Genomic DNA, 26,293 nt, shown 5'->3' on the forward strand with positions numbered 1-26,293 from the left:
TTTCCTTTCCTCACTGGGCTATTTTCCATGTTGGGGCCCCTGGGCTTATAGCATCCTGCTATTCCAACTAGGGTTGTAGCTTAGCATTTAATAATAATAATAATAATAATAATAATAATAATAATGTCCTTATTCACTTCTGGGGTTTGGCCTGTTTTCATCACCACGCTGGCCAGTGTCGATTGGTGATGGTGGGAGATTTTTGTCCGCTCGCTCACAGCAAACCCACCTAGTATGGGTTTCCCTGACTAGTATAGCTTTGCTGATCATGGCGATACGCAATTCCTTTCACTACGTTTTTTAATTTCTTTTTAGTAATATTTGGTTCAAATCAATATTGCGGCTAAAAATTTAAATTATCGTACATCTGAAAAAAAAATCGTACATTTTATTTAAAGAATTATCGTATACTGCAAGTACAAAATTATCGTACAAACCGAAAAAAACAGTATTTACTAAATTCAGAAACTAAACGAACACGATATTATTGATTTTGAATTTCGAGACCTTGAAAAATCCGCCTAATGCTGGATTATATGTCAATTTTGATCAAAGAATGCTCGTGGAACACATTAAAAAAGCATGAATTCGTAAAGGTTAAGTTCACTAGACATAATGTGATATTTGATTGCTTATATCCGGATTAAACTGGAAATGTAATTTAGAAAAAAATAATAGAATTGTTGTTGAAGATATTATGGCAAATTTATATTTTTATACATAGATTGATAGCAAATGTGTGGAGCCTAAAATATTTTCTTATAGGCCTATGTAGGCTACATTTATCATTCCTATAGTAATTTAGGAAAAAAATCTAGAATTATTATTGAAGATATTGTGGTAAATTTAAGTTTTTATAGATAGATTAATAGCAAAAGTGTGCAGAGCCTCAAATATTTTCTTATAGGTCTATGTACATTTTTTATTCCTTGTAATATGTTCATGGAAGATCACTCATTTTCTTTATTCCAGTTTTTAAATTCACATTTCTATCTATCTATCTATTATCACCCATTGCCAGTCCACTGCATGACAAAGGCCTCAGACATGTACTTCCACCTGTCTGTTAATGGTCTCTATGACAGTTTATACCCAAAAGTTTTTTTAGCTCGCCAATCCAACGTCTTCTCTTCCTTCCCCTGCTTCGTTTGCAGTCTTTAGAGACCCATTCTGATATATATATATATATATATATATATATATATATATATATATATATATATATATATATATATATATATATATATATATATATATATATATATATATATATACACACACACACACACACACACACACACACACATATATATATATATATATATATATATATATATATATATATATATATATATATATATATATATATATATATATATATATAATATACACACACACACACACATATGTATATATATATATATATATATATATATATATATATATATATATATATATATATATATATATATATATATATATATATATATATATATATATATAAGCTATTTTAGCTATACTTATAATTTATATTTTATTTTCTTTATACATCACAATATACGATCTTTGATTATATAACATCATCCATCTAGTTTATCTCATTTATATAATTCCAGTTATCTAAGAATCTAAAAAAAAGCTTCAAGCTTATATTTCTGGTTATAGTTTTTACAACCTTTAATTATTGAAGTTATAACGATAATAAATAATATATTAAATAACATTAAAAAGCTTAAATTCATATCCTGTAATTTTCATTCCTTACGTTGAATTTGACATGAGTCACCGCTAACTTCAAATTGACTGCTTTTATATATATTCATTCGTTCAACATCTGTCTGTATACATAATTGAATATAATAAGTATGAAAAAGTAATTAAATGTAAGAAATTTATGCTTTTTCGAAATATTTCGACAATTATTTGCCGATGTCTCACTGCTCACTGTAGTGTTGGCACTTGGACCCTCAAATCTAGACTGAAATTTAGGGTTTTGAGAAATCAGTGAGCGTTTTTTTAATATTTCGCTTTTATTTTTAGTAATATCCTCTGTATGATATATTAATAAGATGTTTTTGCTAATTTATAATGAGTATTTGAGTTAAACATACTTAAAATTGATATATTTTAAGGAAATGATAATAATTCTATTATAAATTTCGGGTGATATTGTCAATTTAAGCGAGCAAAAGGCATGTTTAGGTATATAAATATTTATATACTTCATTTTCTAACAATTTTAAAGTTATTTTCAACTTAATTACGTCTTATAATTATATGAAAATATAATTTTGATTAAGATAAATGATTGATGCCCATATTAAAGACAAAATAAGTAGAATTTTAGGCCTATTTTCTTATTATGAGCCAAATTTACCAATAATTACTCTAATTTCATATTTAAATGTACAGTTTCACCAGGGCATTTTTATGATATATATAAATATCCATATTTTTATAATATATATCAATATAACTATTATCAAAATTTGATAATGTATAGAAAATACAGCAATAGTACCAGAAATCAATCTTAAATGACTATTGGAAATTATCAGCTTGATTAAATATTCTTGGTAGTTCTACCAGGTTAATTTTATGATATATATACTGCTATTTTATATGATAAATAAATATAACTAAAAATGAGTTTTAATAACATAAAAAATATGATATTAGAACCAATACTCAACCTAAGAAGCCTCCTCAAAAATGACAACTATCGGAAAATAATTTGATTTAATATTAAACTATGTAGTTTTACCAGGATAATTTTATGATATATATAAAAAACATATTTTTATAAGATATAAATATAAATGTCAATCAATTTTGATAACATAGAAAATATTATTAAAAGGAAATATGACATTACTATATAAGATCATCAATTTGACTTAATATTATACCAAGTGATTCTACCAGGGGAATTTCATGATGTATATAAAAAACATAATTTTATGATATATAAATATAACTATTAATAATTTTTTTTATATATAAAAAATATGATATTAGAACCAACACTCCATCCGTAAAGAGCGTCTCAACAGATGACGACTTCGAAGGCGTTTTCCCCTTCGAAGTCCTACCAATTAATCCTCCACCTTCGAAGGCGATCCTATCCCGACCCGAGGAACTTGTCAACATCAGCTGACCTGTGGTGACCTTATTTCCCCCCCTTTTCTTGTGTGAGTTGGGTCATTTTTAGGGTTTTTTCACCCAAAAATATGGACTTCCCGGTGTCAGGCGTGAGGCAGCGTAAGTGTACGTCTTAAAATGAGAAGCATGTTTAATCCCTGGACCACCTCCACCGCTGCTACTAGCATTACTGCTGTTACTAGCTGTTAAAACTACTGTTACCCGCTGCTATTTAAATATTTAAGAGTGTTTTTATGTTAATTTAATACTTTTGTCTTGGTTATTCTAACTAATTTTTTAATATTTTATATCCTAGGTAGGATACGTTAAGCGTTGTCGTAGGATAGGTTCGGTCGATACTGCTGTTACTAGCTGTTAAAACTACTGTTACCCGCTGCTATTTAAATATTTAAGAGTGTCTTTTTGTTAATTTAATTCGTTTGTCTTGGTTATTTTAACATATTTTTTAATATTTGATATCCTAAGTAGGATACGTAAAGCCTTGTCGTAAAATAGGTTCATAGGTTCGGACGAGCGAATATCCTGTGCGTTAGGTTAAGGATTTGATAAATTTAGGTTTTTGATAAGGATTTCTGTAGGATATCTTAAAATAATCGTTTGTCTTGGATAATTTGACTAATTTTATTATATTTGATATCCTAGGTAGGATACGTTAAAGCCTATCGTAGGATAGGTACTAGCTGTTAAAACTACTGTTACCCGCTGCTATTTAAATATTTAAGAGTGTTTTTTGTTAATTTAATTCGTTTGTCTTGGTTAATTTGACTAATTTTATTATATTTGATATCCTGGGTAGGATACGTTAAAGCCTATCGTAGGATAGGTACTAGCTGTTAAAACTACTGTTACCCGCTGCTATTTAAATATTTAAGAGTGTCTTTTTGTTAATTTAATTCGTTTGTCTTGGTTAATTTGACTAATTTTATTATATTTGATATCCTAGGTAGGATACGTTAAAGCCTATCGTAGGATAGGTACTAGCTGTTAAAACTACTGTTACCTGCTGCTATTTAAATATTTAAGAGTGTCTTTTTGTTAATTTAATTCGTTTGTCTTGGTTAATTTGACTAATTTTATTATATTTGATATCCTAGGTAGGATACGTTAAGCCTTGTGGTAGGATAGGTTCAGACGAGTGAATATCCTGTAGGATAGGTTAAGGATTTGATAGATTTAGGTTTTTGATAAGGATTTCTGTAGGATATCTTATAATAATCGTTTGTCTTGGATAATTTGATTATATTTGATATCCTGGGTAGGATACGGTGAAACCTTATCGTAGGATATGTTTAGACGAGGGAATATCCTGTAGGTTAGGTTAAGGATATAATAAATTTAGGTTTTGATAAGGATTTCTGTAGGATACCTGTTAATTTGACTAATTTTTTATCATATAGATAACTTTGGTATGATACGTTAAGCCTTGTCATAGGATATGTTCAGACAAGTGAATATCCTGTAGGTTAGGTTAAGGATTTAATAAATTTAGGTTTTGATAAGTTTTTCTGTAGGATATCTTTAAATGTATACAGTTTAAATTTAAATTCCTACAGATATAGATTAAATTTTATACAGTATAGGGTGTGGTACATTCAGGCGATGCTAGGCTAGGATTTTTACCAGTTAGGATGGGTATATGCTAGGCTAGGAATTTTACGAGCTAGGATAAGGATTAGTGTATGTTAAGCTTGGACTTATATAGTTTAAGCAAGTCTCCAGTTTTATAGTTACGAACGGAAAAAGCTTCTAAAAAAAAAAATGGGTTTCCAATAGAAAAACGTCCTTTTTCCCCGGAAATGACGCTTATTTTCACTGCAATTAGAAACAATTATCTAAGAAATAGTACTCGGTGGGGTTAGCGCGCGTAGCTCAGCATGTACCTCTTGCTAGTACATAGCTTGATTTTTTTCTTAACCGCGGGCGCATTGTGAAGCAAAAACCATTAGATTTCTAAAAAATATCCTCGTCCTTAGACGGTCTAACGGGTTATTGGTTTATTTCCTGTTAAAATGAACGTCCAATTCAGGAAAAACTATTTTTCCTGTTCAAAATGTCAGTAACTATAATTTTACCGGATAGAGAAGGGGAGCCTTTGTAGTTGTTCGGCTCGGTAATTAAAATGAGGGTGAATATTTACTGTAGCAGAACATTGTTAACGAGGGAAAATAAAGTGTATTTTGAACTGTTTTTAGGTGAAATAAATTTTTTGAATTTTAGACACTTTAAAATTCCAAAAGTTACGATTGAAAAACCACGTTTTAAAAGTGAAACTAACGAGAACTCTGCGTAACTTAATCTAGGAGCCGTATCCATACTTACTTACCTACCTGGGCTATGTCCCCCCATAGACCGCTATATCCTCAGCTTACCCTAAGGCTAAGTCGCAACCCTGTGTGTGCTTTCCATCTGATTTCACTCCTGGCGAAGTAACACTAAAAGATATTTTGTAAATTATCTTCTAAATTTCAAATTTCAGACAAAGATAAAAGAGTTACCCAATAAAGAAAATCAATTTGGCAAGTGATAAGTTTACGCCTATCCCAACCAAGTACATACACCCCAGAGAAGGGTATGTACAAGCTGGGATTAGAGTTTGTAACGACCTCGTACTTTGTATTTGGCTTAAAAACGGACCACAAGATCTTTTGTAATGTACGTTCCTTTAATAGAAATATTTGCGGAATCTTACGCTTTAGTCCATTTCGATTGTCAAGTTCTGTTGAGTATCTATTCTGATGAAACATGAACTGAAACCAGACACCTTTGAGTAAACACTATACGTCATTAAGTTGTAGCTGTCAATGTTATTGCTGATCGGCAAGATATACTTCCCCCAATTGAACTCCTCCAGTACGACTCCTTATAATTAAAAAGATGTCTTTTGCTGCTAAAATCCTTTTGTTCAAAACACAAAAATTCGTGATTTTTTTGCTAGCAACTTGTAGGGTCTTTTAAGAATAGTTTAAACAGAACTAATGTATAAAACACTCCTGAACTTCTAGCTATCATTTATGAACTGTTTTTATGTTAAAAATTTGTGTAGATGAACTCGACAGGATATTAAAAGCTGTGACCATCAACATGTTATCTTCCCAATGTCTGAGGTTTTGCTGTTTCGGAGAGATTTCTAAACACTGAGTATATCCCAAGTCTCCTGGAAATGTAGTCACTGTTATTTCATCATCATCATCTTGTCCTACGCCTATTGGTTAGATTTCGCCAGTCGTCTCTGTCTTCACACTTCATAGTCCTCAGCCATGTAGGCCTGGGTCTTCCAACTATTCTAGTGTCTTGTGGAGCCCAGTTGCACTGTTATTTCACATTCTAAGAAATATGCCCCATCTGACAGGGACAAACTTGTCTTCTGATTTCTCTATGCTGAAGCCATTACTGGTTTCTTATTAAAGATTGTAGGTCAAGAAGTAGAGGTTTGTTAAGGTAGCTTAGGGGATTAGAATATTTTTGCTGCAAGCATAAGCGGTGGCTATGAATTGCAACGAATTTGGAAGGGTACGCTTCCAGTATTTATCGTAATAACTATACGAGAGAGATTAACTTTAGAAAACAATTTTAGTTTGCCTCCATGAGATAGCGTTAGATTATAATAAGTTTGTAATTGCAAAAATAGTAATGAAGGTATTAAAAAATAGATAGGCATGGGATAATGAAGATTGAGTTTTTGTTTATTATATTAGTCAATTTTGTTTTGTATTGACAAGGGACATATGATTTAAGCTTCAATCATATGGATTTTCCATCAGTCTTATAGCTCCGTTGGTACGTTATTATTCACTGTAGTATGTTGAGACCTTACACACCAATGCAATTATTTGCACGTGGGTTATTGAACGTTGATTTTGCACGTGTCGATATGAAACATGAACCGAACCGTGAAGCAGTTTTGTGTGTTCATTATATAGAATGTAGTGCACCGCCTTATGTGATGTTTCTTTCCACAGTTTTTAGAGATAAGATTTCCTTCACTGTAGCAAGTTTGTCTTCAAAGGACTTCTACTACTCTATACAGCACAACTTTAGGTTAAGCGTTGTTGTAAAATTAGCGTAGATTGCTATCGTACTGTAGTGGCCTTGGTACGAGTACTATTTAGAATTGCATCGTAATGAAAACGGCTCGTCGCAGCCGTACTCATGATTATTTCGTGTAGCACTGCATGGTTAAAACAAATTTTTCAAGTTGATATAAGAAAGTAGTTATTGGCTAGTAAGTATGTTTGTTTGTTTAGAGTACGCAGTTGTACAGAGTACATTATATTATAGTATACCCAATTAGCGAAAAGTCTTCGGCTACGATCTGAAGTTCCAATGCTTTGCTTGGTTTGCAAAAGAGGAGAATCCCGGTCAGATATACGGGGAAATATTTGCATCTGGTAACGCATATACGAACCATATCAAGTCGAACGTCATTTTGAACATTGTTGGAAAAACTGCGACGTTGTCGTTGGAGGATGCTTCGTCTCAGAGAATGAGTTGCCTACATGTTTTAAATAGAGATTTCCTCAATGTGGAGGACTTCTCGGTGCTAAAGTATTATCCAATAATGATGAAATGTAATGGAAATCTGAAAGTTTGGGTTTTTTCTGGCACTTCAAGGTAAGTGCTAAATGGCTTAGTTGTTATTATTATCATTATTATTACTAGCTAAGCTAGAACCCTAGTTGGAAAAGAAAGATACTATAAGCCCAAGGGTTCGAACAAGGAAAAATAGTTCAGTGAGGAAAGGAAATAAATAAACTATGAGAAATAATGAACGATTAAAATAAAATGTTCTAAAAAAAGTAACATCAAAACATATTTCATATATAAACCATAAAAAGACTTACGTCAGCCTGTTCAACATTCTCTTTAATTCAGTCGCGTCCCTGTTCAACATTCTCTTTAATTCAGTCGCGTCATATCCTACCGAAACGTTAGAATCTTGACTTTCCATAACGCACAATGTTAAAGATAAACGTGAAAATGTAAGAACGGAAAGTTGATCGCCCTAATCTACGAAATTAAGAAAACATGCTAAAAGTTTTGTCTTGTTGCCCGAATTTTTTAATAAACCTTTTATAAATTTAACTTTTAAAACTTTATTAATCAGAGTTTTGATCCTTCTAATTACCAAATCCTATTGCCGAGACCTTGAGGATTTGATTTACTTTTAAGAATACCGTAACCAAATAATTGTTATATCTTATTGACATTTTTATTTTTATTTTTGATGCACTGTAATATATGTGTTTGCACAGTAATAACATTAGGTCTTATCTTTAATTGAAGCACGTAGAAAAACATATGATATTGAAACGTACAAATTCCTATACTTACAAACTTAATAGCTTCCAAGAAAATTTAAGTTGAATTTTATCAAATTTTGGCCTGGGGTAGGCTTCACCTAACTTGCACCTACGATTTTCATCGTCAAAAGTCAACGAATAGTCGTTTCATATTGCAAATGACATCTTGCTTCCTGCGTTAAATTATATATTGTTTGTTCCGTCACTAAAACCCAACTGCTATTTAGTAGAGATTATTCTCTATTAAATAGCTAAAGGTTTGTACGTTATGGATACAAATTACTGTACTGTATCTCCAAATTTGTCATTTTATTACAGTACTGTATAGAAGCTGTCTGAGCAACGATATGGCAGTAATTTTTTACTTCTGGAAGCGTTTTATTCATTATAGATGCTGTCTGAGCAAAGATATGTCTGTAATTTTTAGTCTCCTCGAAGCATTTTAAACGTTACAGCTGTATTTTATTATAAACTTTTGATACAGAAGCTGCCTGAGCAAAGATATGACCGTAATTTTTTACTTCTGGAAGCGTTTTATTCATTATAGATGCTGTCTGAGCAAAAATCTGGTTGTAATTTTAGTCTCCTCGAAGCATTTTAAACGTTATAGCTGTATTTCATTATGAACTTTTGATACAGAAGCTGCCTGAGCAAAGATATACAGTAGCAGTAATTTTTTACCTCTGGAAGCGTTTTATTCATTATAGATGCTGTCTGAGCAAAAATCTGGTTGTAATTTTAGTCATCTCGAAGCATTTTAAACATAGCTGTATTTCATCATGAACTTTTAATACAAGACCTGAGATTTATAACTACAGCTGTATGTCTTCGAATGTTTGTGAGTTGAGCATCATCTGATACGTAATTAATATGAAAAAAAACCCCTTGATTTAAATTCCAGCCCAGCAAGGTGAGAAAGTGAGGGGTCGCCGGGTGGCAAACAGCGCTGCCAACATGTACGACAATCAGTACGACGCCTACGGGCATCCCCAACAGCCGCAGCAGCAGCAGCAGCCTCCTCCGCCGCAGCTGTTCGAGGATACCAGCACGCCAAACTACGGCTATCCAAATCAAGGTTAGACGATTGACTTTTATTGTAAATACGTTTGTACTTACAATCTGAAAGATGCATTTTAATCTTGTGTAAGTGTAGCCTACTTTTGCCAAACTACGGCTATCCAAATCAAGGTTAGACGATTGACTTTTATTGTAAATACGTTTGTACTTACAATCTGAAAGATGCATTTTAATCTTGTGTAAGTGTAGCCTACTTTTTCCAAACTACGGCTATCCAAATCAAGGTTGGACGATTGACTTTTATTATAGTTATGTTTGTACTTACAATCAAAAAGATGCTTTCTAATCGTGCGTATGTGTAATCGTGTGAGTGTAGCATACAGTACTTTGTTGTATCCAAATACAGCTGGTTGTTTTTACGTTGTAACTGTTATACTGTATAAGTTAGAATTTATAAAAAGTCATGTAAAACATGAAAATTATAAAAGTAGTGAAAAAAATACCATAGTTTTTTATATGTACTCCACAGTTTTTCAGCTATGGGGCAGGGCATGGAATGTATAACCCGCGATAGTTGAGGAATTACTAAATACAGTGTAATATTAGTGGTCTTTCTACCTTACTGTTAGAAAGACTTATTACCATTAATATGTCTCATTTTTTTCATATATCCTTTTTTTCTCACGTTTTATAGGCGGATATGCAGCTGGAGGAAACAGTTACGGGTATACCGGGCAGAACCAGGGTGCCCGGAACGATGGGGGTTTCGGATACCCCGGTGTGCCTGGCCCACAGATATTTCAGGTAAATATTGCTGTATATATAATGTAGTACAGTATTTCTATTCCTATAATATATTTCAGTGAGTTTATGATGCATTGATTATGATTTAGATGACTTAAGTTGGTTTTAGGTTTCAAAATCATTGGTACTTTTCTGTATTCATAGAGAATATATCTCATGATTAGCAGTAAAAATACAGTATTGTATGTACATTGCATCTTTAGTACTACTTTAATACAGCATTTGTTCCGTAACCGAAATACAAACCACGCCATTTACATTGGGTTTACTTTCGGCGTAGCTGAAATTGACGAGCCAATAGATTTTAACGAGGGTTAACTACCCCCGCGCTAGTTAGCGGGGGTAGGGGAAGGGGTAGCTTGCTACCCCTCCCCCCCCACACACCGGTGATTTGACTCACTTCACTTTTGGCTCGGACGATGTGCAGACGTGTCTGTCTATCGTCCTCGTTGTTGACAGCCTTAATCTTTTTCTTTGCTTTTCCTCAGCTGTGTGTTTGAAGTTGGCCTCGCCCTTTGGTATTCATCATGCGCAAGTGCCCTGGGATCGCCGGCCGCCCTTGCGGTACCTTCATGTCGGCGGTGGATACCGATCCTCACACCCTTTGCCCGCAGTATCGAGGCCGACGGTGTGATAGGGAAAATACGTGCAGTGAGTGTAGGGAGTGGTCTGCCTCCCAGTGGGAGAGGTTTGCCCGCCGGCGTAAGAAGTCCAGAGAGACCGTTCTCCCCCTGGGGTTGCCTTGAAGGAGGAAGGCTCTAGGGACTCTTCTTCCGCCGCCCAAACCTCCTCCGAAGCTCCCACTCGTCCGGCCTCTCGTGAGAGGCCTCCGAGTGGTAGCGCAGACCCTTGTTCTGTTTCCCGAACTCGGGGTGTGGGAGAGGGCGTCGCCTCCCATAGCGGGGCGGCTCCCCCTCCTCCTCCGGGGGAGGATTTTGATAATGTTGATAACTCTGTCTCTAACGATGATCTTTTTCAGCTTTGGGCTTCCTTGGGGCTTAAGGGCCTACCCTCCAAGGAAGCCCTGTTTGACCTTATCCAGTTGGGGGCCGCTGTCAAGCAGTCGCCGGTGATAGCAGAGGTAGATCCTCTGTCTATCGTCGACGTCGTGGTAGCAGAGGCTTCCGACGGGTCTGGTCAAACCTCTGCGGCTCCTGATGTTGTTGACGATGCTGAAGGCTCTCCTTCCCCTTCCGAACATCCTTCGAAGGGGGAAGTGGGTCCCACTGTCTCTCCTGCGGCTACGTCTCCCCCTCGGGGGAGCGCTCTGACTGAGACTCCTCTTCGGAGGACCGACGATCCTGATGACCTCCCTCGTGGCCGCCTTCGCCGTAAAGCTCGTCGTCCTCTTCGTCGCAGGGGCCTCCCGCTCCCTATCAGCCGACGGGCACCGGTCCCTTCGGGGCAAAGGGATGCCGCCCACGGTGTGGGGGCTTCCCTTGCACGTCAGGGTTCCCCTGCGCGCCCTCCTGCACGTTCACGCGCAGTAGCGCGTAAGCGCTCTCCATCTTTGCAGTCTCCTGACTCACCTCGCCAGCGCTCTCCTGATGGTCAACGTCCCCCTGCTCGCAAGCGCTCTCCTGTTGACAACATACAACCTCCTGTTCCTGTTACGCGCCCAGCGCACCAACGGTCACCTGAGCGTACAAGATCCCCTGCTCGTCAGCGCGCACCTGCGCATCCAGTTCCTGACACGTGCCCTGCGCGCCCACACTCGCCCACGCGCCCTGGAACTCCGGTTCTGGACGCGGGCAAGGATTTAACTCCTCCTCGCCCACGCGTTCCTGCTCGTCATCCTTCTCCTGCGCAGCAACGCGCACGGTCTTCTGCGCGTACATCCAGAGTTCCTGCACTCCCACGCACCTTCTCTTCCTGAGCCCGTTCGCGAGCGTTCGCCTTTGCGCGTCGCGCCTCTTGCTCCTGCGCAGCCATCTACGTGTCGTCTTCCTGCGCGCCAGCGATCTCCAGCGCGTCAGTGATCTCCAACGCGTTGGCGATCTCCTGCGCGTCAGTGTTCTCCAACGCGTTGGCGATCTCCTGCGCGTTAGTGTTCTCCAGCGCGTCAGCGCTCCCCTGAGTCCTGGCGATCTCCTGACCGCCCGCGCGATCCATCGCCTGCGCGCAAGCGCTCTCCCACGCGTCGGCGCCACTCGGATCTTGACAGACATAGGTCTCTGCGATCAGCTCGCCCACACGCGGTCGTTCGCCTGCGCGTTTTGCGCGCCATCGCTCGCCAACGCGCCATCGCTCGCCAACGCGCCATCGCTCGCCTGCGTGCCAGCGTTCGCCAACGAGCCATCGTTCGCCGACTCACCATCTCTCGCCCACGCGTCACAGGTCTCCAAGACACCATCGTTCCCCTGCGCTGTACTTTTCTCCTGGCCCTGAGCGCTCGCGTGTTCCTTCGCCCACGCGCCCACTCGCCCGCGCTCGTCTATCTCCGCGCGACTATGTGCCTGCGCTCCAGCAGCCCCTCGCGCGCGATTCTTTGGAAACTCCCCCGCGATTCTTTGGAAACTCCCCCGCGAGCACCAGCGCGACCCCCGTTCTCATCGGGTTCCGCAGCTCGCGGCGGCAGCAGGGACGCGCGTTTCCAGGTCGCAGTCAGAATCACCTCCGCGTAAGCGCAGGTCTCTCTCGCAGGACAAGGAAGGATCGTCGGAGAGGTCAAGGCAACTTTCTTCCCCTTCTTTTTTGCAGGCAGGTCCAGTTGTGTCCACTCCGAAGAGTCGGCCGATCCCCTTCCCTCCAGCGGGAATTACGGACTCTGTGTCCGTATCTCGGCAGTCCTGGTTTGGTCCTCTGATGCGGGCGTTAGTGAAGGCTATGAAGCCGGCACTCGCCGATCTAGGACTCAAGCCAACGACGGCTTCGCCCCCGCTGAAGAGGAGAGGAGTGGACTTCGTGGTGACTTCTCCCGGGGAGAAGTTGGTTCCTAAGAGGTCCGCCAGGAAGGCTCCTTCCCCTTCGCAGTCGTTTTCTCCCTCTCCTGTGGACGAGGCCTTTCCGTCCTCAGGAGAGTCCAGCGAGGCGGCGGTCTCCCCCTCGGCACCAAGGGGGGAGTCTCCTCCTCGTGGAGGGGAATCGTCTCGCATGGAAGGTACCTTCCAGACCTCTTTGCTGGAGTCTTGTATCCCACCCAGGAGGGAACCCAAGGACTCCAAGACGATTCCGAAGTCGTCTTCGCGAATTCGTCAGGAACCAGCCAGACCCGGGGAGAACGTCCACGTGTCTCCCCAGGAAGAACATCCGGGGACAGGAGACTTAGCTGCCAGTCCGCAGGGAGGAGAGCAGCAGGAGTCTGAGCATGCCTTCTGGCAGGTCTTGGGCCTGATGAGGCAGCTCAACAGGTTCAAGGACCCGGTGATCGCCCATCGTGAAGGCAAGGACACGGTCCTGGATCAGGTCTATGGAACTCAGAAGCCCCCAAAGGCCAGTGCGGCTCTGCCCTGGTCCCAAGGGGTGAAGAGTGCCAGAGACAGGGCCAACGCTCAGCTCGCAGACCTCGCCTCCTCCAGTCGTTCCTCTGCCGGGAACAGACTCCTCCCACCTCCTCGTCTCCAGCAGAGAAGGTACTTTGAGATCATGGGGGAGTCTAGTCTCGCTCTTCCCCTCCACCATTCGGTGGAAGAGCTTACTAGGGGAGTTCCCCTTGAGAAGCTCTCCGCCCGGCAGGTGACGTTCTCGGCGTCGGAGATCCTGAGCCAGGAGAAGGTCGCGAAGTGTGCCATGCAGGCCACTTCGTGGCTGGATGTCTGGCTGGGTTCTCTGGGCATCCTATTGCGCTCCGAGGATCTGTCTAAGGAGCGCAATAGGAAGGCCCTGGAGACCTTCCTCTCGGGCACTCGCTCCATCGAGTTCCTGGCACATTAGGTTACCAACCTGTGGGCCAACTCGGTGCTGAAGCGTCGTGATGCGGTGACCGAGAAGATCCACCCAAAGGTCCCCGCCATGGATGTCTGCAGGCTCAGACACTCTTCCATCCTTGGGGTAAGTTTGTTCGAGCCCAAGGACATGGAACGCACAGCTGAGAGGTGGAGGAAGTCTAGCCAGGACTCCCTCCTCCAAAGGGCCTTTGCATCTCTGCCCTACAAGCCTCCAGCTCCACAGCAACATCAGCAGCAGCCTCGCAGGACACCGAAGCAGGCGCTGGCAGCTAAGAAAGTGGTGTCTAAGCCCCAGCCCTTTCCTGCCAAGGACAAGAGGGGCGGTAAGTCCTCCAGGGGAGGCAAGACTCCTAGAGGGAGCGGCCGCGGCTGCAAACGCTAGGAGTGGCAGTCCCCCCTCCCCCCGCGTGTCCACCTGTGGGGGGATGCCTTCAAAGTTGCGTGCACAGGTGGCAGCAACATGGGGCCGATTCTTGGACGGTCTACGTGATCGGCCAAGGTTATCGCGTCCCATTCACGACATCTCAACCTTCCCTGACAGCGAATCCAGTGTCGTTGAGCTCCTATGCCATGGGATCGGCAAAGGGGCTAGCACTTCGGGCAGAAGTCGAGACCATGCTCAAGAAGGATGCTCTCCAGGAGGTCGTCGACGGCTCCCCAGGCTTCTTCAGTCGACTCTTTCTTGTAAAGAAGGCGTCTGGAGGCTGGAGACCTGTCATCGACCTCTCAGCTCTGAACAAGTTTGTCAAGCAAACTCTGTTCAGCATGGAGACAGCGGACACGGTCAGACTTGCGGTGAGACCACAAGACTTCATGTGCACACTGGATCTGAAGGACGCGTACTTCCAGATCCCAATCCATCCGTCTTCCAGGAAGTACTTGAGATTCAGCCTAGACAGCAAGACCTACCAGTTCAAGGTGCTGTGCTTCGGTCTCTCCACAGCACCTCAGGTGTTCACCAGAGTGTTTACCCTGATTTCGTCTTGGGCGCACAGGAATGGCATCCGTCTCCTCCGATATCTGGACGACTGGTTGATCCTGGCAGACTCGGAGTCGACCCTTCTTCGACACCGAGACTTTGGTAAATCTCGAGAAGTCCTCTCTGCAGCCGTCCCAGCGACTGGTTTATCTAGGCATGTTGTTAGACACCAATCTCCACAAAGCCTTTCCATCAGACGACAGGATAGCAAGGCTGAGGAGGGTGGCGGAACCCTTCCTCAGGCGGGAAGAGCTTCCAGCCCAATCGTAGTTGCGTCTCTTAGGTCACCTAGCCTCCCTGGCTCGTCTGGTTCCAAACGGCCGTCTCAGGATGAGATCCCTGCAATGGCGGCTCAAGTCCCGGTGGACTCAAGGATCCGATTTCCCGGACTGTCTGGTTCCGATAGGACCCTCGGAACAGGCGGACCTGTGGTGGTGGCTGGTTAACGAGAACCTGCGAAAGGGAGTGGATCTTCTCGTCCTCCCCCCGGAATTGACGCTGTTTTCGGACGCGTCAAAAGAAGGGTGGGGGGCGCACATTCTGAACCAGAGGACCTCAGGCCTTTGGTCAGAATCAGAAAAGTACCTGCACATCAACCTGCTAGAATTGAAGGCCGTATTCCTGGCTCTTCAACAGTTCCAACGGACCCTGGCGGGTCATTCTGTGGTGGTGATGAGCGACAACACCACGGTAGTGGCTTATATCAACAAGCAGGGAGGTACTTTTTCACATCAGCTATCCCATCTTGCAGTACAGATTCTGAGGTGGACCAAAGTCCACTCGATAACACTATCAGCTCGCTTCATTCCTGGCAAGAGGAATGTGCTCGCCGACAGTCTGAGCAGAGCTTCGCAGATAGTGAGTACCGAGTGGTCTTTGGATCCTCAGATAGCCAACAAAGTCCCGACTTTGTAGGGTTCCCCGACGGTGGATCTGTTTGCGACAGCTTTGAATTTCAAGCTGCCTCTGTACTGCTCCCCAGTTCCGGACCCCAAGGCTCTCTGGCTAGATGCTTTCCAACAACGGTGGGACAACATCGACGTGTACGCCTTCCCACCGTTCTGTCTGATGAGAAGGGTGCTCAACAGGACCAGACTATCGGTCAACCTGTCGATGACTCTGATAGCTCCGCTATGGCATCACGCGGAATGGTTCCCGGACCTTCTGCAGCTCCTGACGGAGCTCCCGAGAGAGCTTCCCCCACGACACGAGCTACTCAGACAGCCACATTGCAACATCTTCCACAAGGCCGTAGCCTTGCTTCGGCTTCATGCCTGGAGACTATCCAGTGTCTCCTCACGGAGAGAGGCTTTTCGCAACAGGTTGCGGAGAGAATGTCTCGGCACCTGCTAAAGTCCTCTGCGGGAGTCTACCAGGCGAAGTGGAGAGTCTTCTGTGGTTGGTGTCGTGGGAGGGGCATCTCTCCGCTCGATGCCACTATTCCAGCAATAGCGGAGTTTCTCGTTTATTTGCGGGAGGAAATGCGCCTTTCGGTCTCAGCGGTGAAAGGCTATCGCTCAGCCTTAAGCCTGGCTTTTAGGCTGAAAGGAGTGGACATTTCTTCCTCACTGGAACTCTCTACTCATACGTAGCTATGAGCTTACCTGCCCTCAGTCGGAAGTGAGACCTCCTTTATGGAACGTGGTTCGGGTTCTCAGGGCTCTTAAGAGACCTCCCTTCGAACCATTACGCCAGGCCTCTGATCGCCACCTGACTTGGAAGACGGCTTTCCTGCTCGCGTTGGCCTCTGCCAAACGAGTTAGTGAACTTCATGGTCTCTCGTACGACATTGCCCATTCAAGGGGATGGGGGGAGGTAACGTTCAGGTTCGTCCCCGAGTTTGTTGCCAAGACTCAGAACCCTGGAGTGCCGGACCCACGGTTCGACTCTTTCAGGGTCACGAGTCTCCGTTCTGTAACAAGCGACGCAGACCATCTGCTATTGTGCCCAGTGAGGAGTCTGAGACGTTACTTGAAGAGAACAGCTGCAGTTCGTCCTCGCGTGCAAGCACTGTTCGTTAGCACAGGCAGGATGAAGAGGAGGGTCACCAAGAATACCATCTCGGCTTGGATTCGGAGGGTCATCCACCACGCCTTGAATCCGGACCCTCATCCGTCACGTCGCCCTAGGGCACACGACGTCAGGGGCATCGCTACGTCCCTGGCCTTCAAGAGAAACTTCTTTGTGACACAGGTGCTTCAAGCTGGGGTCTAGAAGCGTCAAACGACCTTCACAGCCCACTACCTGCAGGACGTGACTCAGAGGAGCTTCGATACTTTTTCTATCGGCCCCGTGGTGGCTGCACACCAGCTGGTCTAACCTCAGGCTCCTTGATGGACAAGTAGCAGTAGGTTGAGGGCGTTGTTACCCGGTTTTAGTCTGCGTGAATGAAAGAGTATGTGTGGCCCTTACTTCTTTCTTCATCCTGCCCTCTCTTGGGGAAAGCAGCATTCTGGTCTCCGCATAGCTGACCTCAACCTCTGCAGGTAAACCATGCTCCCTTGTGTTCCTAGTATTAAGTTTAATACTGTCGCGTCCCCCATACCCTGACAAGGTGGTATTGGGAACGTCCTAGCCTAGATTCCTATCTAAAGGATTCAAGGTCAACTTCCTAGGACGAGTCACGCTCTTTCCTCCACACACAACTTACGTAGGCCACTCGTTCTTTGCGGAGCAAGGAACTTGTGAGGTGCAGGGACTTCCTCTCTCGAGTGATACTCACTTGGAGTCGGAGTCCCCGGGTAAAGCCAAAGCCAGTAAGGCTGGGGACTTTCCACCCTTCCTAAGGGGTAGGCTAAGTCACCCAATGTAAATAGCGTGGTTTGTATTTCGGTTATGGAACAAATGACAAATTCGGAGATAATTTGTATTTTTCCTAACCATACAAACCTTAGCTACACATATTTGTCTGCCAGCCCTGTCCCCCAAGTCAAGTCCTACCTCTAAGTGAAGTGAAGCAAATCACCGGTGTGTGGGGGGGAGGGGTAGCAAGCTACCCCTTCCCCTACCCCCGCTAACTAGCGCGGGGGTAGTTAACCCTCGTTAAAATCTATTGGCTCGTCAATTTCAGCTACGCCGAAAGTAAACCCAATGTAAATAGCTAAGGTTTGTATGGTTAGGAAAAATACAAATTATCTCCGAATTTGTCATTTTCTGTTTCTATTTCATTTTTGTCTTGAAGTTATTAATTGTTGATTAAGCATACTTAAATCGTCATCAATGACCACCGATGTTATGGCACCAGATAGTCACAGATCATTCATTCATCGACGGTTCATTTTGCAGGATCCCATGGTAGCCAGCATGGCAATGCAGTACGGCCAGAACCTTGTCGGCCAGGGACGCGACTTTGTCGACAAGAAGCTGGAGAAATATGTCACCATGAGTCAAGTCAAGTACTACTTTGCGGTGGACACCCGATACGTTCTGAAGAAGCTCCAGTTGCTGTTCTTCCCTTTTACGCACTCGGTAAGTTCGTGGCATTGGTGTGAGATGCTGTACGTTTTAGTTCAGGTTAGGTATTACGGACTGACCTATTATGTCCCCATCCGCACTTACAGTAAACCCTCGCTACTTCGCGGTTCGACCATCGCGGATTTTTTTCATAACCCATATATATTATATATACATATTGGTAATAACAAAATCAACATACTGTACTGAATAATCAATATAATCGATGCAAAAACTAACCTATACACAGATGTGTACAGTAAATGCGTTTGTTTCTTCATTATGATCAGAGAAATGTAAACAAAACATTGGTTGCCATTTTTTATCGTGCTTTTTGGCGTGTTTAGGAAACGCATGATATAAAATTGCCTTTAATATTTGTGCCTGTTTTAGTTTAGGGTACTGTAGTACATGCATTAAGTGTTCTGTACATTAAAGGGTAGTTTGTTAACAGTACTACATACAAGGGAAGGTTTTAAAAGTCTGGATATACATGTTAAATAAATAGGTAAATATGGTGTCACTACTTCGCGGATTTTCACCTATCGCGGCCGGGTCTGGAACCTATCTACCGCGATAAACGAGGGTTCACTGTACTGCCAACAATATTTAGAAGATTTACAAGTACTACATATTAGATATACAGTGTTGAGTGTTTAAATTCAGCTGCAGTATTACAGACTGCTGTATTTTCTGTCCATCCGCAATAACTGTTAAAAATATGTAGAAGAATTATGTAGATTAAATCAGAATTGAAGATTAAAACATGGAACTAAAACACCAAGACTTTTAGCAGAAAAACGTTATTGCAAATTTTATTACATTTTTCTATTTTCTATTCTTGTATCCTCCCTTTTGGTTCATTAATTTTTTATTAACAGAGAATAGCACATACTCTTATTACATCAAGCTTTAAAAATATACTAGATACTTATACTTGTTCCTTTTCTACAGGACTGGAGCGTGCGATACGAACAGGACGAGCCCGTGCAGCCTCGCACGAGATCAATGCGCCAGATCTCTACATCCCACTGATGGCCGTCGTCACTTACATCTTGGTTGCGGGTTTGTGTTTGGGGCTTCAGGAAAGGTAAATATTAAATATATCGCGCGCTATTAGTACTATACAGCAGTCCCTACCTCTTTGAACAGGAGGAGTTGGTTAACCTATAACGCCAATTGCCTTTTTTGTAAACAAGGACGGATTGACGATATGTCAATAGCCTATCAGGGGAGAGAGAGAGAGAGAGAGAGAGAGAGAGAGAGAGAGAGAGATTCCCAAATTATTCCAATGCAAAAAATGCTTTTGAATATTAACAAGTTTTACTGTTTTTAACTATCTTTTCTGAGAGAGAGAGAGAGAGAGAGAGAGGAGAGAGAGAGAGAGAGAGAGAGAGAGAGAGAGAGAGATTGGAATTGAAAAATTAAATATATGTATGTTGAAAAGCTAGCAAAATATGTGTCTAGATTCCTGGAGAGAGAGAGAGAGAGAGATTCAATCATCACCATCATCATCTCCTCCTACGCTTATTGACGCAAAGAGCCTCTGTTAGATTTTGCCAGTTGTCTCTAACTTGAACTCTTAAATCAATACTTCTCCATTCATCACCTCCTTCTTCGTGCTTCATACTCCTCAACCATGTAGGCCTGAGTCTTCCAACTCTTCTAGTGCCTTGTGGAGCACAGTTGAAAGTTTGGTGAACTAATCTCTTGAGGAGTTCGAAGAGCATGCCCAAACAATCTCCATCTACTGTACTCCTCACCATGATCTCATCCACATGTTTTTTATAGTTTATATATGAGAGATATAATTTAATGTTGTTACTGTTCTTAAGATATTTTATTCTCATTGATTATTATTCTCTTATAGTTTTATTTCATTATTTCTTTTTATGACTGGGCTATTTTTCCCGTTTGAGCTCGTGGGCTTATAACATCCCTTTTCCAACTAAGGTTGTAGCTAAGCAAATAATCATAATGATTGGAATGAATTCTAATCATATAGGCAGGGAATGCTGTATTAGGAAGTGTTATTTTTGCTCATTCTCCCGGGTACACACTCCAATCATTATTGTAAATCCATTACTGCTAGATTGGAATAAAAATGTCTCTTATTCTTCCTCTTTCTTCTCCTTTGTCGGCATCTTTTCCCACTTCTATGTGGGGTCAATGTTTCTGGTCAGCTTTCTCCATCTACCTCTGTCCCACACTTCATCACCGGTTAATCCCTTTGATGGAAGGTCATCCTTGATACAGTCCACCCACCTTCGCTTTGGTCTCCCTCTCCTTCTCGTTCCCTGTACCTCCATTTCCATCACTCTCCTCCCAATATACTGTTCATCTCTTCTCATGACATGACCATACCACCTCAGTCTACTTTCTTGGATCTTATCTGATAGTTTTTCTAACTCCTGTGGTACCCCTAATTACCTCATTCCGTATCTTATCTCTTCTTGTCACCCCACACATCCATCTAACATTCTCATCTTTGCCACATCCATCTTCTTCTCTTCTGTCTTCTTTATTGCCCACGTCTCCGCTCCATACATCATTGCCGGTCTTGCAACGGTCCTGTGTACTTTACCTTTCAATTTAACCCCTCTTTTCCTGTCGCATAGAGAAAGCTGACCAGAAAAAATCGACCCTACATAGAAGTGGGGAAAAGATGTAGACAAAGAAGAAGTATTCCACGCACTTTTTTCCAATTCTTCCATCCTGCTTGTATTCTGTGGTTTTATTCTGATCCCAGATCACCATCCTCTGCAACTGTCTGTTATTATTCACCCTTTTCTTTCAAGGTTTTTCACCTGACGTTTTGGGTATGCAAGCAAGTTCAGCACTTGTGTGGCTTGTGCTAGAGATATTCATCATCATCGCCACTATGTACGTCACTGCGATCAACACGCAGATCAAGACGTTGGACTTACTGGCGTTTGCCTCTTATAAATATGTTGGGTAAGTTGTCTTAAAAGTTTGTACAGTGGTTGTTTTTGATAACTTATGTCTGTAGGTATGTGGTATTTTGACGGTAGTCGTTTATGATTTTGTTCCAATACAGAGAGTTGTATAGTATGGTTTTTTTATTGTATAGTATGGTTTTAATCGTAAGTATTAGCTGAATGTTGATAATAACTATACCTTAACCCTTTTTACCCCCTGGCTATTTGGAACTATCCAACCCTTAACCCCCAGGGGTTATTTTTTTTTCAAGCACATTTTGCAGTATATTTTTTTTAGATTGCTCTAACTGCCTTAATTTTTGTCATAGAGAGGTTAGGTTGGTCTCATTTCTCTTGGAAAATGCTTGAAGTTTCTAAAAAAATTATCAAAAATATGCAAAGAAAAAATGTAAATAGCAGTGTTTTTAGCAAGGACGTACCGGTACGTCCATGGGGGTAAAGGGATGAGTTTTGCGAAACGTACCAGTACGTCCTTTTGGGGGTAAAAGCGGTTAATAAAGATGGAAAAAAAAGATAAAAGCAGCTGCAACCTATTTCTGATTACTTGAGTCATTTTTTGTAGTTTTATTATAAACTGAAGATATTAGGTACGCTCCTTTCCGTAAATGAAGCAATTCTTTATTTCCTTTTGCAGGATGATCTTTGCTCTGTCTGGCAGGACTACTTATGGAATCTTTTGGATATTACTGGGTGTGTTGGCTTACTGTAGCTTCAGTCTCGTCGTCTTCATGGTAAGTCCACGGTTAACGTTTAGGTAGTCGGATGGCCAAGGCTCCAGCCGCCCGTTGAGATACTACCGCTAGAGTGTACAGTCACTGGGTCCTTTTTGAGGGAGCAGATAGTACATTGTATCTCTCTGGTTACGGGCTTTTTTACCTTTCCCTACGGTTACGTGCTTTTTTTACCTTGCCCTACGGTTACATGCTTTTTTACCTTTCCCTACATCATCATCATCATCATCATCATCATCATCATCATCTCCTCCTATGGCTATTGACCCAAAGAGGCCGCAGTTACATTTTGCCAGTCGTCTCTATCTTGAGCTTTTAAATCGATACTTCTCCATTCATCATCATCTCCTACTACACAGACACGTCTTTCTTCATACACCTGACAATACAAAGATAACAAAAAATTCTTCTTCACTCAAGGGGTTAACTACTGCATTGTAATTGTTCAGTGGCTACTTTCCTCCTGGTAATGGTAGAAGAGAGTTTTAAGCTATGGGAAGCACCTCTTCTAGTAGGACACTCCAAAATCAAACCGTTGCTCTCTAGTCTTGGGTAGTGCCATAGCCTCTGTACCATGCTCTTCCACTCTCTTGGGGGTAGAGTTCTCTTGATTGAGGGTACAGTCAGGCACTAATCTATTCTCTCGTCCTTTTATTATATTAAAGTATATCGGGCAGGCTTAATAGAAGGGCAAAGGATGCCTAGTGGTTTATGAAGAGGTTACCTTTCCCCTATCTTTTTTTTCTTCCTCACTGGTATTTATTTTTCAAAACCATCATTATGTCTTTCCTTCATTTTAAATGGCTATCCCAGAGGGTAATAAATCTTGCATGGTGTGTCGGCTATTCTGTGTTGACTAATTTTATCTGATTTTGCCTTTAGTCTACGAGTTGTATGATTTGCTTTTTATTTTCCGTCTATTGTTATATACAGTATATATATTGGTTTTTATCATTATTGTTGAGTTTGTTTCTCGAGTATGATACGACTATTTTTGTTTTTAATTCCTATTGTGTCAGGAGATATTGAGCAAAATCTAGGACTAGCGCGGCCTAGACTTCGCCAATGTCGTCTAGTGTGTTGCAATATTGTGTGGACTACATTGACAATATGACTGTATAAATGTCACAGTTGCTTTTAGACAGTGTGATATTTTATGTTCCAAAACTTGTTTCTCAAATGAAGGTACTGTCCAAAAGAAAAGGCAACCCTTCTGGGCTAATGTGTTTGACAGCAATCAGAGTAATGAGGAACTCGATGTTCCTCGTTCTTGTCATAATGATGATAATAACATTAATCAAAATTAAGCTTTCAATCTATATTATCATCTCTGCCAACGAAGCTGGAAGGAGGTTATGTTTTACCACGTGTGTGTGTGTGTCTGTAAGTTTTTGAACAGCTTCCTGGTCATAATTTTGATCGTAGAGTAATGAAACTTGCAGGAATTAATTATGTAAAAAGCTGGAAATGATTCAATTTTGGAAGGTCAAGGTCATGGTCAAGCGAAATGTCCAATTCACGGTAATCAGCCATGATTGTGGACATCGTTGTCACAGAGACTTCAAAACTTGGTTCATAATTGAGCGCATGAAAATCCACGCCAATTAATACATGTTAAGGTCAAAGGTCCAGGGTCAAGCAAAAGGTCGAGAAATAAGCTGCCGCGGCGGAGGTTCTGCGCTCTACTGAGTGCCCCTCTAGTCTCTTAGTCATTAAGGGGGAAAATTCAATTTAACTCCTTTTTACCCCCGGGGTATTTGGAAATTTCCAAACCCTTAAACCCCCAAGGGGTTATTTTTTTCCCAGCACATTTTTGCAGTATTTTTTTTTTTTTTAAATTGCTCTAACAGCCTTAATTTTTGTCATAGAGAGGTCATGTTGGTCTCATTCTCTTGGAAAATGCCTGAATATGCTCAAAAAAATTATCAAAAAATATGAAAAATTTTTATAGCATTTTTTTGCAAAGGACGTACCGGTACGTCCATGGGGGTAAAGGGATTGCTTTTGTGAAACGTACCAGTACGTCCTTTGGGGGTAAAAAGGGTTAATATTTTTAGATATACTGATAGCGTTAACTCCTGAAATATGATGATGTTCGTATAGAATTAAGCCTCTGTTATTTCTCTTATCCTCCAGTTCCGCACGCTTCGATGGCAGATACAGGGAGCCGGAGCGGCGGATGGACGGCTACAGCGCGGGAAACAAACGGCGTCTGTATCTCCTCCTCTTCATGTCTGGCTTGCAGCCGGCGATGATGTGGTGGCTCACGAGGCACCTGGTGTCCGTTTAAGCTCGGGGTCGCGTCCGTTTTGCCTCGTCATCAAACGCAATATTTTTGCCGCCACTATTTTCAATCCTTAAGTTGTTTAAGGAACGTATTTAACCATTTATTATTGTACAGACTTTTGAAGCTTTTGGTAAGAAAAAGTAAGCTCATTATGCAGTGTTTGTTTAGGCTTGCGTTCAGATGGAATTTCAACCTGTTTATTTCAACATCGAGGGACTTCAAACACCCCAAACAATATTCCTGCGAGTTATCGGTCAGGTTGAAGTGAAGTCAGGTATAAGTTTGTGCGAGTAGCTTCATGTAATATTGCTGGAATTAATTTTAAGCTTATTATGCAATGCGTTAGGGCCGTGACTTGCGTTAACCAGTGTTGTTTATCTTCCGCTTTGCAGGTTTTCATTCTCGGATTTAGCGAACTGTTCGCCTGTTTGTAATAGTTTGCGATGTTTACAGAAGCGAACGCAGTACAGCGGATTGTGTTTTGGTAAACAATAGAAAAAAAAAATGGGTAAGAAACATAGACTTTTGGGCAGTTATCATGACATTATATTAGTCTGAAGAATTTAACATGTTAAAAGAGCCATTTTGTATCGTTTCCCTGATGTTAGTTTGCGTAGCTTTACAAAACAGAGCAACTGTGGTTAATTCAAGGTAATTTTATACTTTAAAAAGTACCTTGAATATATGGTATTCACAATAGATATTAAAGTAAATGAATAATATATTTAAGAGCAGGTTTGGCCAATGCATCGGGAGCATAAAGATAGAGTAAGTGTCTTTCTAAAACAGAAAAGTATGTAGGTTTATTAAACATCTTTTATAGACTTTAAGAAATATATGACCTATGAATTGCATAAAGTCGCAAATTTAGTTTCAAGAAATTAGGTAAAATTTTTATCGATTTACATTGAATCAGGCTGTGTTATCCCCCATCAGATTTATAAGACCGGTAGTGTTGGTTATATAGTATGTATGTTTTTCATCTATTTTTATAACGTGTGGAGGTACTAAAGAGACTTGGCTCCACCTTACTGTGGAATAACTAACTAATTAGCAGTGTAGGACAATCATAAGCAGTGGAACAAACAGTTTATCGATGCCAGAAAACTTGTGATGACTTTTGAGTTTAAATATTCCACCAATGCAAAACTCATGATGACTTTTAAGTTTAGATATTCAACTAGTCCAGAAAAGGACTTAACGAGAAATAGACAGCTGTTAGAAATGTCAACTGTTTATATAGCTCCGTCACTCGTCATTTAAATATTCAACTCATCCAGAAAAGGACTGTTTCGAGAAATGGACAGCTGTTAGAAATGTCAAAGAGCTGTTAAATAGTTCCGTCGCTTGTCACTTGAATATTCAACTAATCCAGAAAAGGACTTACGAGAAATGGACAGCTGTTAGAAATGTCAAAGAGCTGTTAAATAGTTACGTCACTCGTCACTTAAATAAACTAATCCAGAAAAGGATTGTTTCGAGAAATGGACAGCTATTAGAAATATCAAAAGAGCTTTTATATATCTCCGTCACTTAAATAAACTAATCCAGAAAAGGACTGTTTTGAGAAATGGACAGCTGTTAGAAATGTCAAAGAGCTTTTATATAGCTCCGTCACTTGTCACTTAAATAAACTAATCCAGAAAAGGACTGTTTTGAGAAATGGACAGCTGTTAGAAATGTCAAAGAGCTTTTATATAGCTCCGTCACTTG

At 41.4% G+C, this 26,293-nt stretch overlaps 1 protein-coding gene across 1 annotated transcript; it reads left to right on the forward strand.

The window, feature by feature from the left end:
* Window positions 1-3,042: 3,042 nt before the first annotated feature.
* Window positions 3,043-25,825, forward strand: Yif1 (Yip1d-interacting factor 1). The gene is given in 12 exon segments (XM_068356218.1): window positions 3,043-3,267; window positions 9,364-9,537; window positions 10,174-10,283; window positions 18,435-18,617; window positions 19,557-19,596; window positions 19,599-19,693; window positions 21,403-21,557; window positions 22,197-22,212; window positions 22,214-22,252; window positions 22,255-22,293; window positions 24,430-24,471; window positions 24,473-25,825. Coding segments are annotated over 12 exon segments (1,041 nt in total). The 5' UTR covers window positions 3,043-3,230; the 3' UTR covers window positions 24,584-25,825.
* Window positions 25,826-26,293: the final 468 nt, after the last annotated feature.

The sequence above is a fragment of the Palaemon carinicauda genome, chromosome 32 (genome assembly GCF_036898095.1).
Source record: "Palaemon carinicauda isolate YSFRI2023 chromosome 32, ASM3689809v2, whole genome shotgun sequence".
NCBI classification, from domain to species: Eukaryota; Metazoa; Arthropoda; class Malacostraca; order Decapoda; family Palaemonidae; genus Palaemon; species Palaemon carinicauda.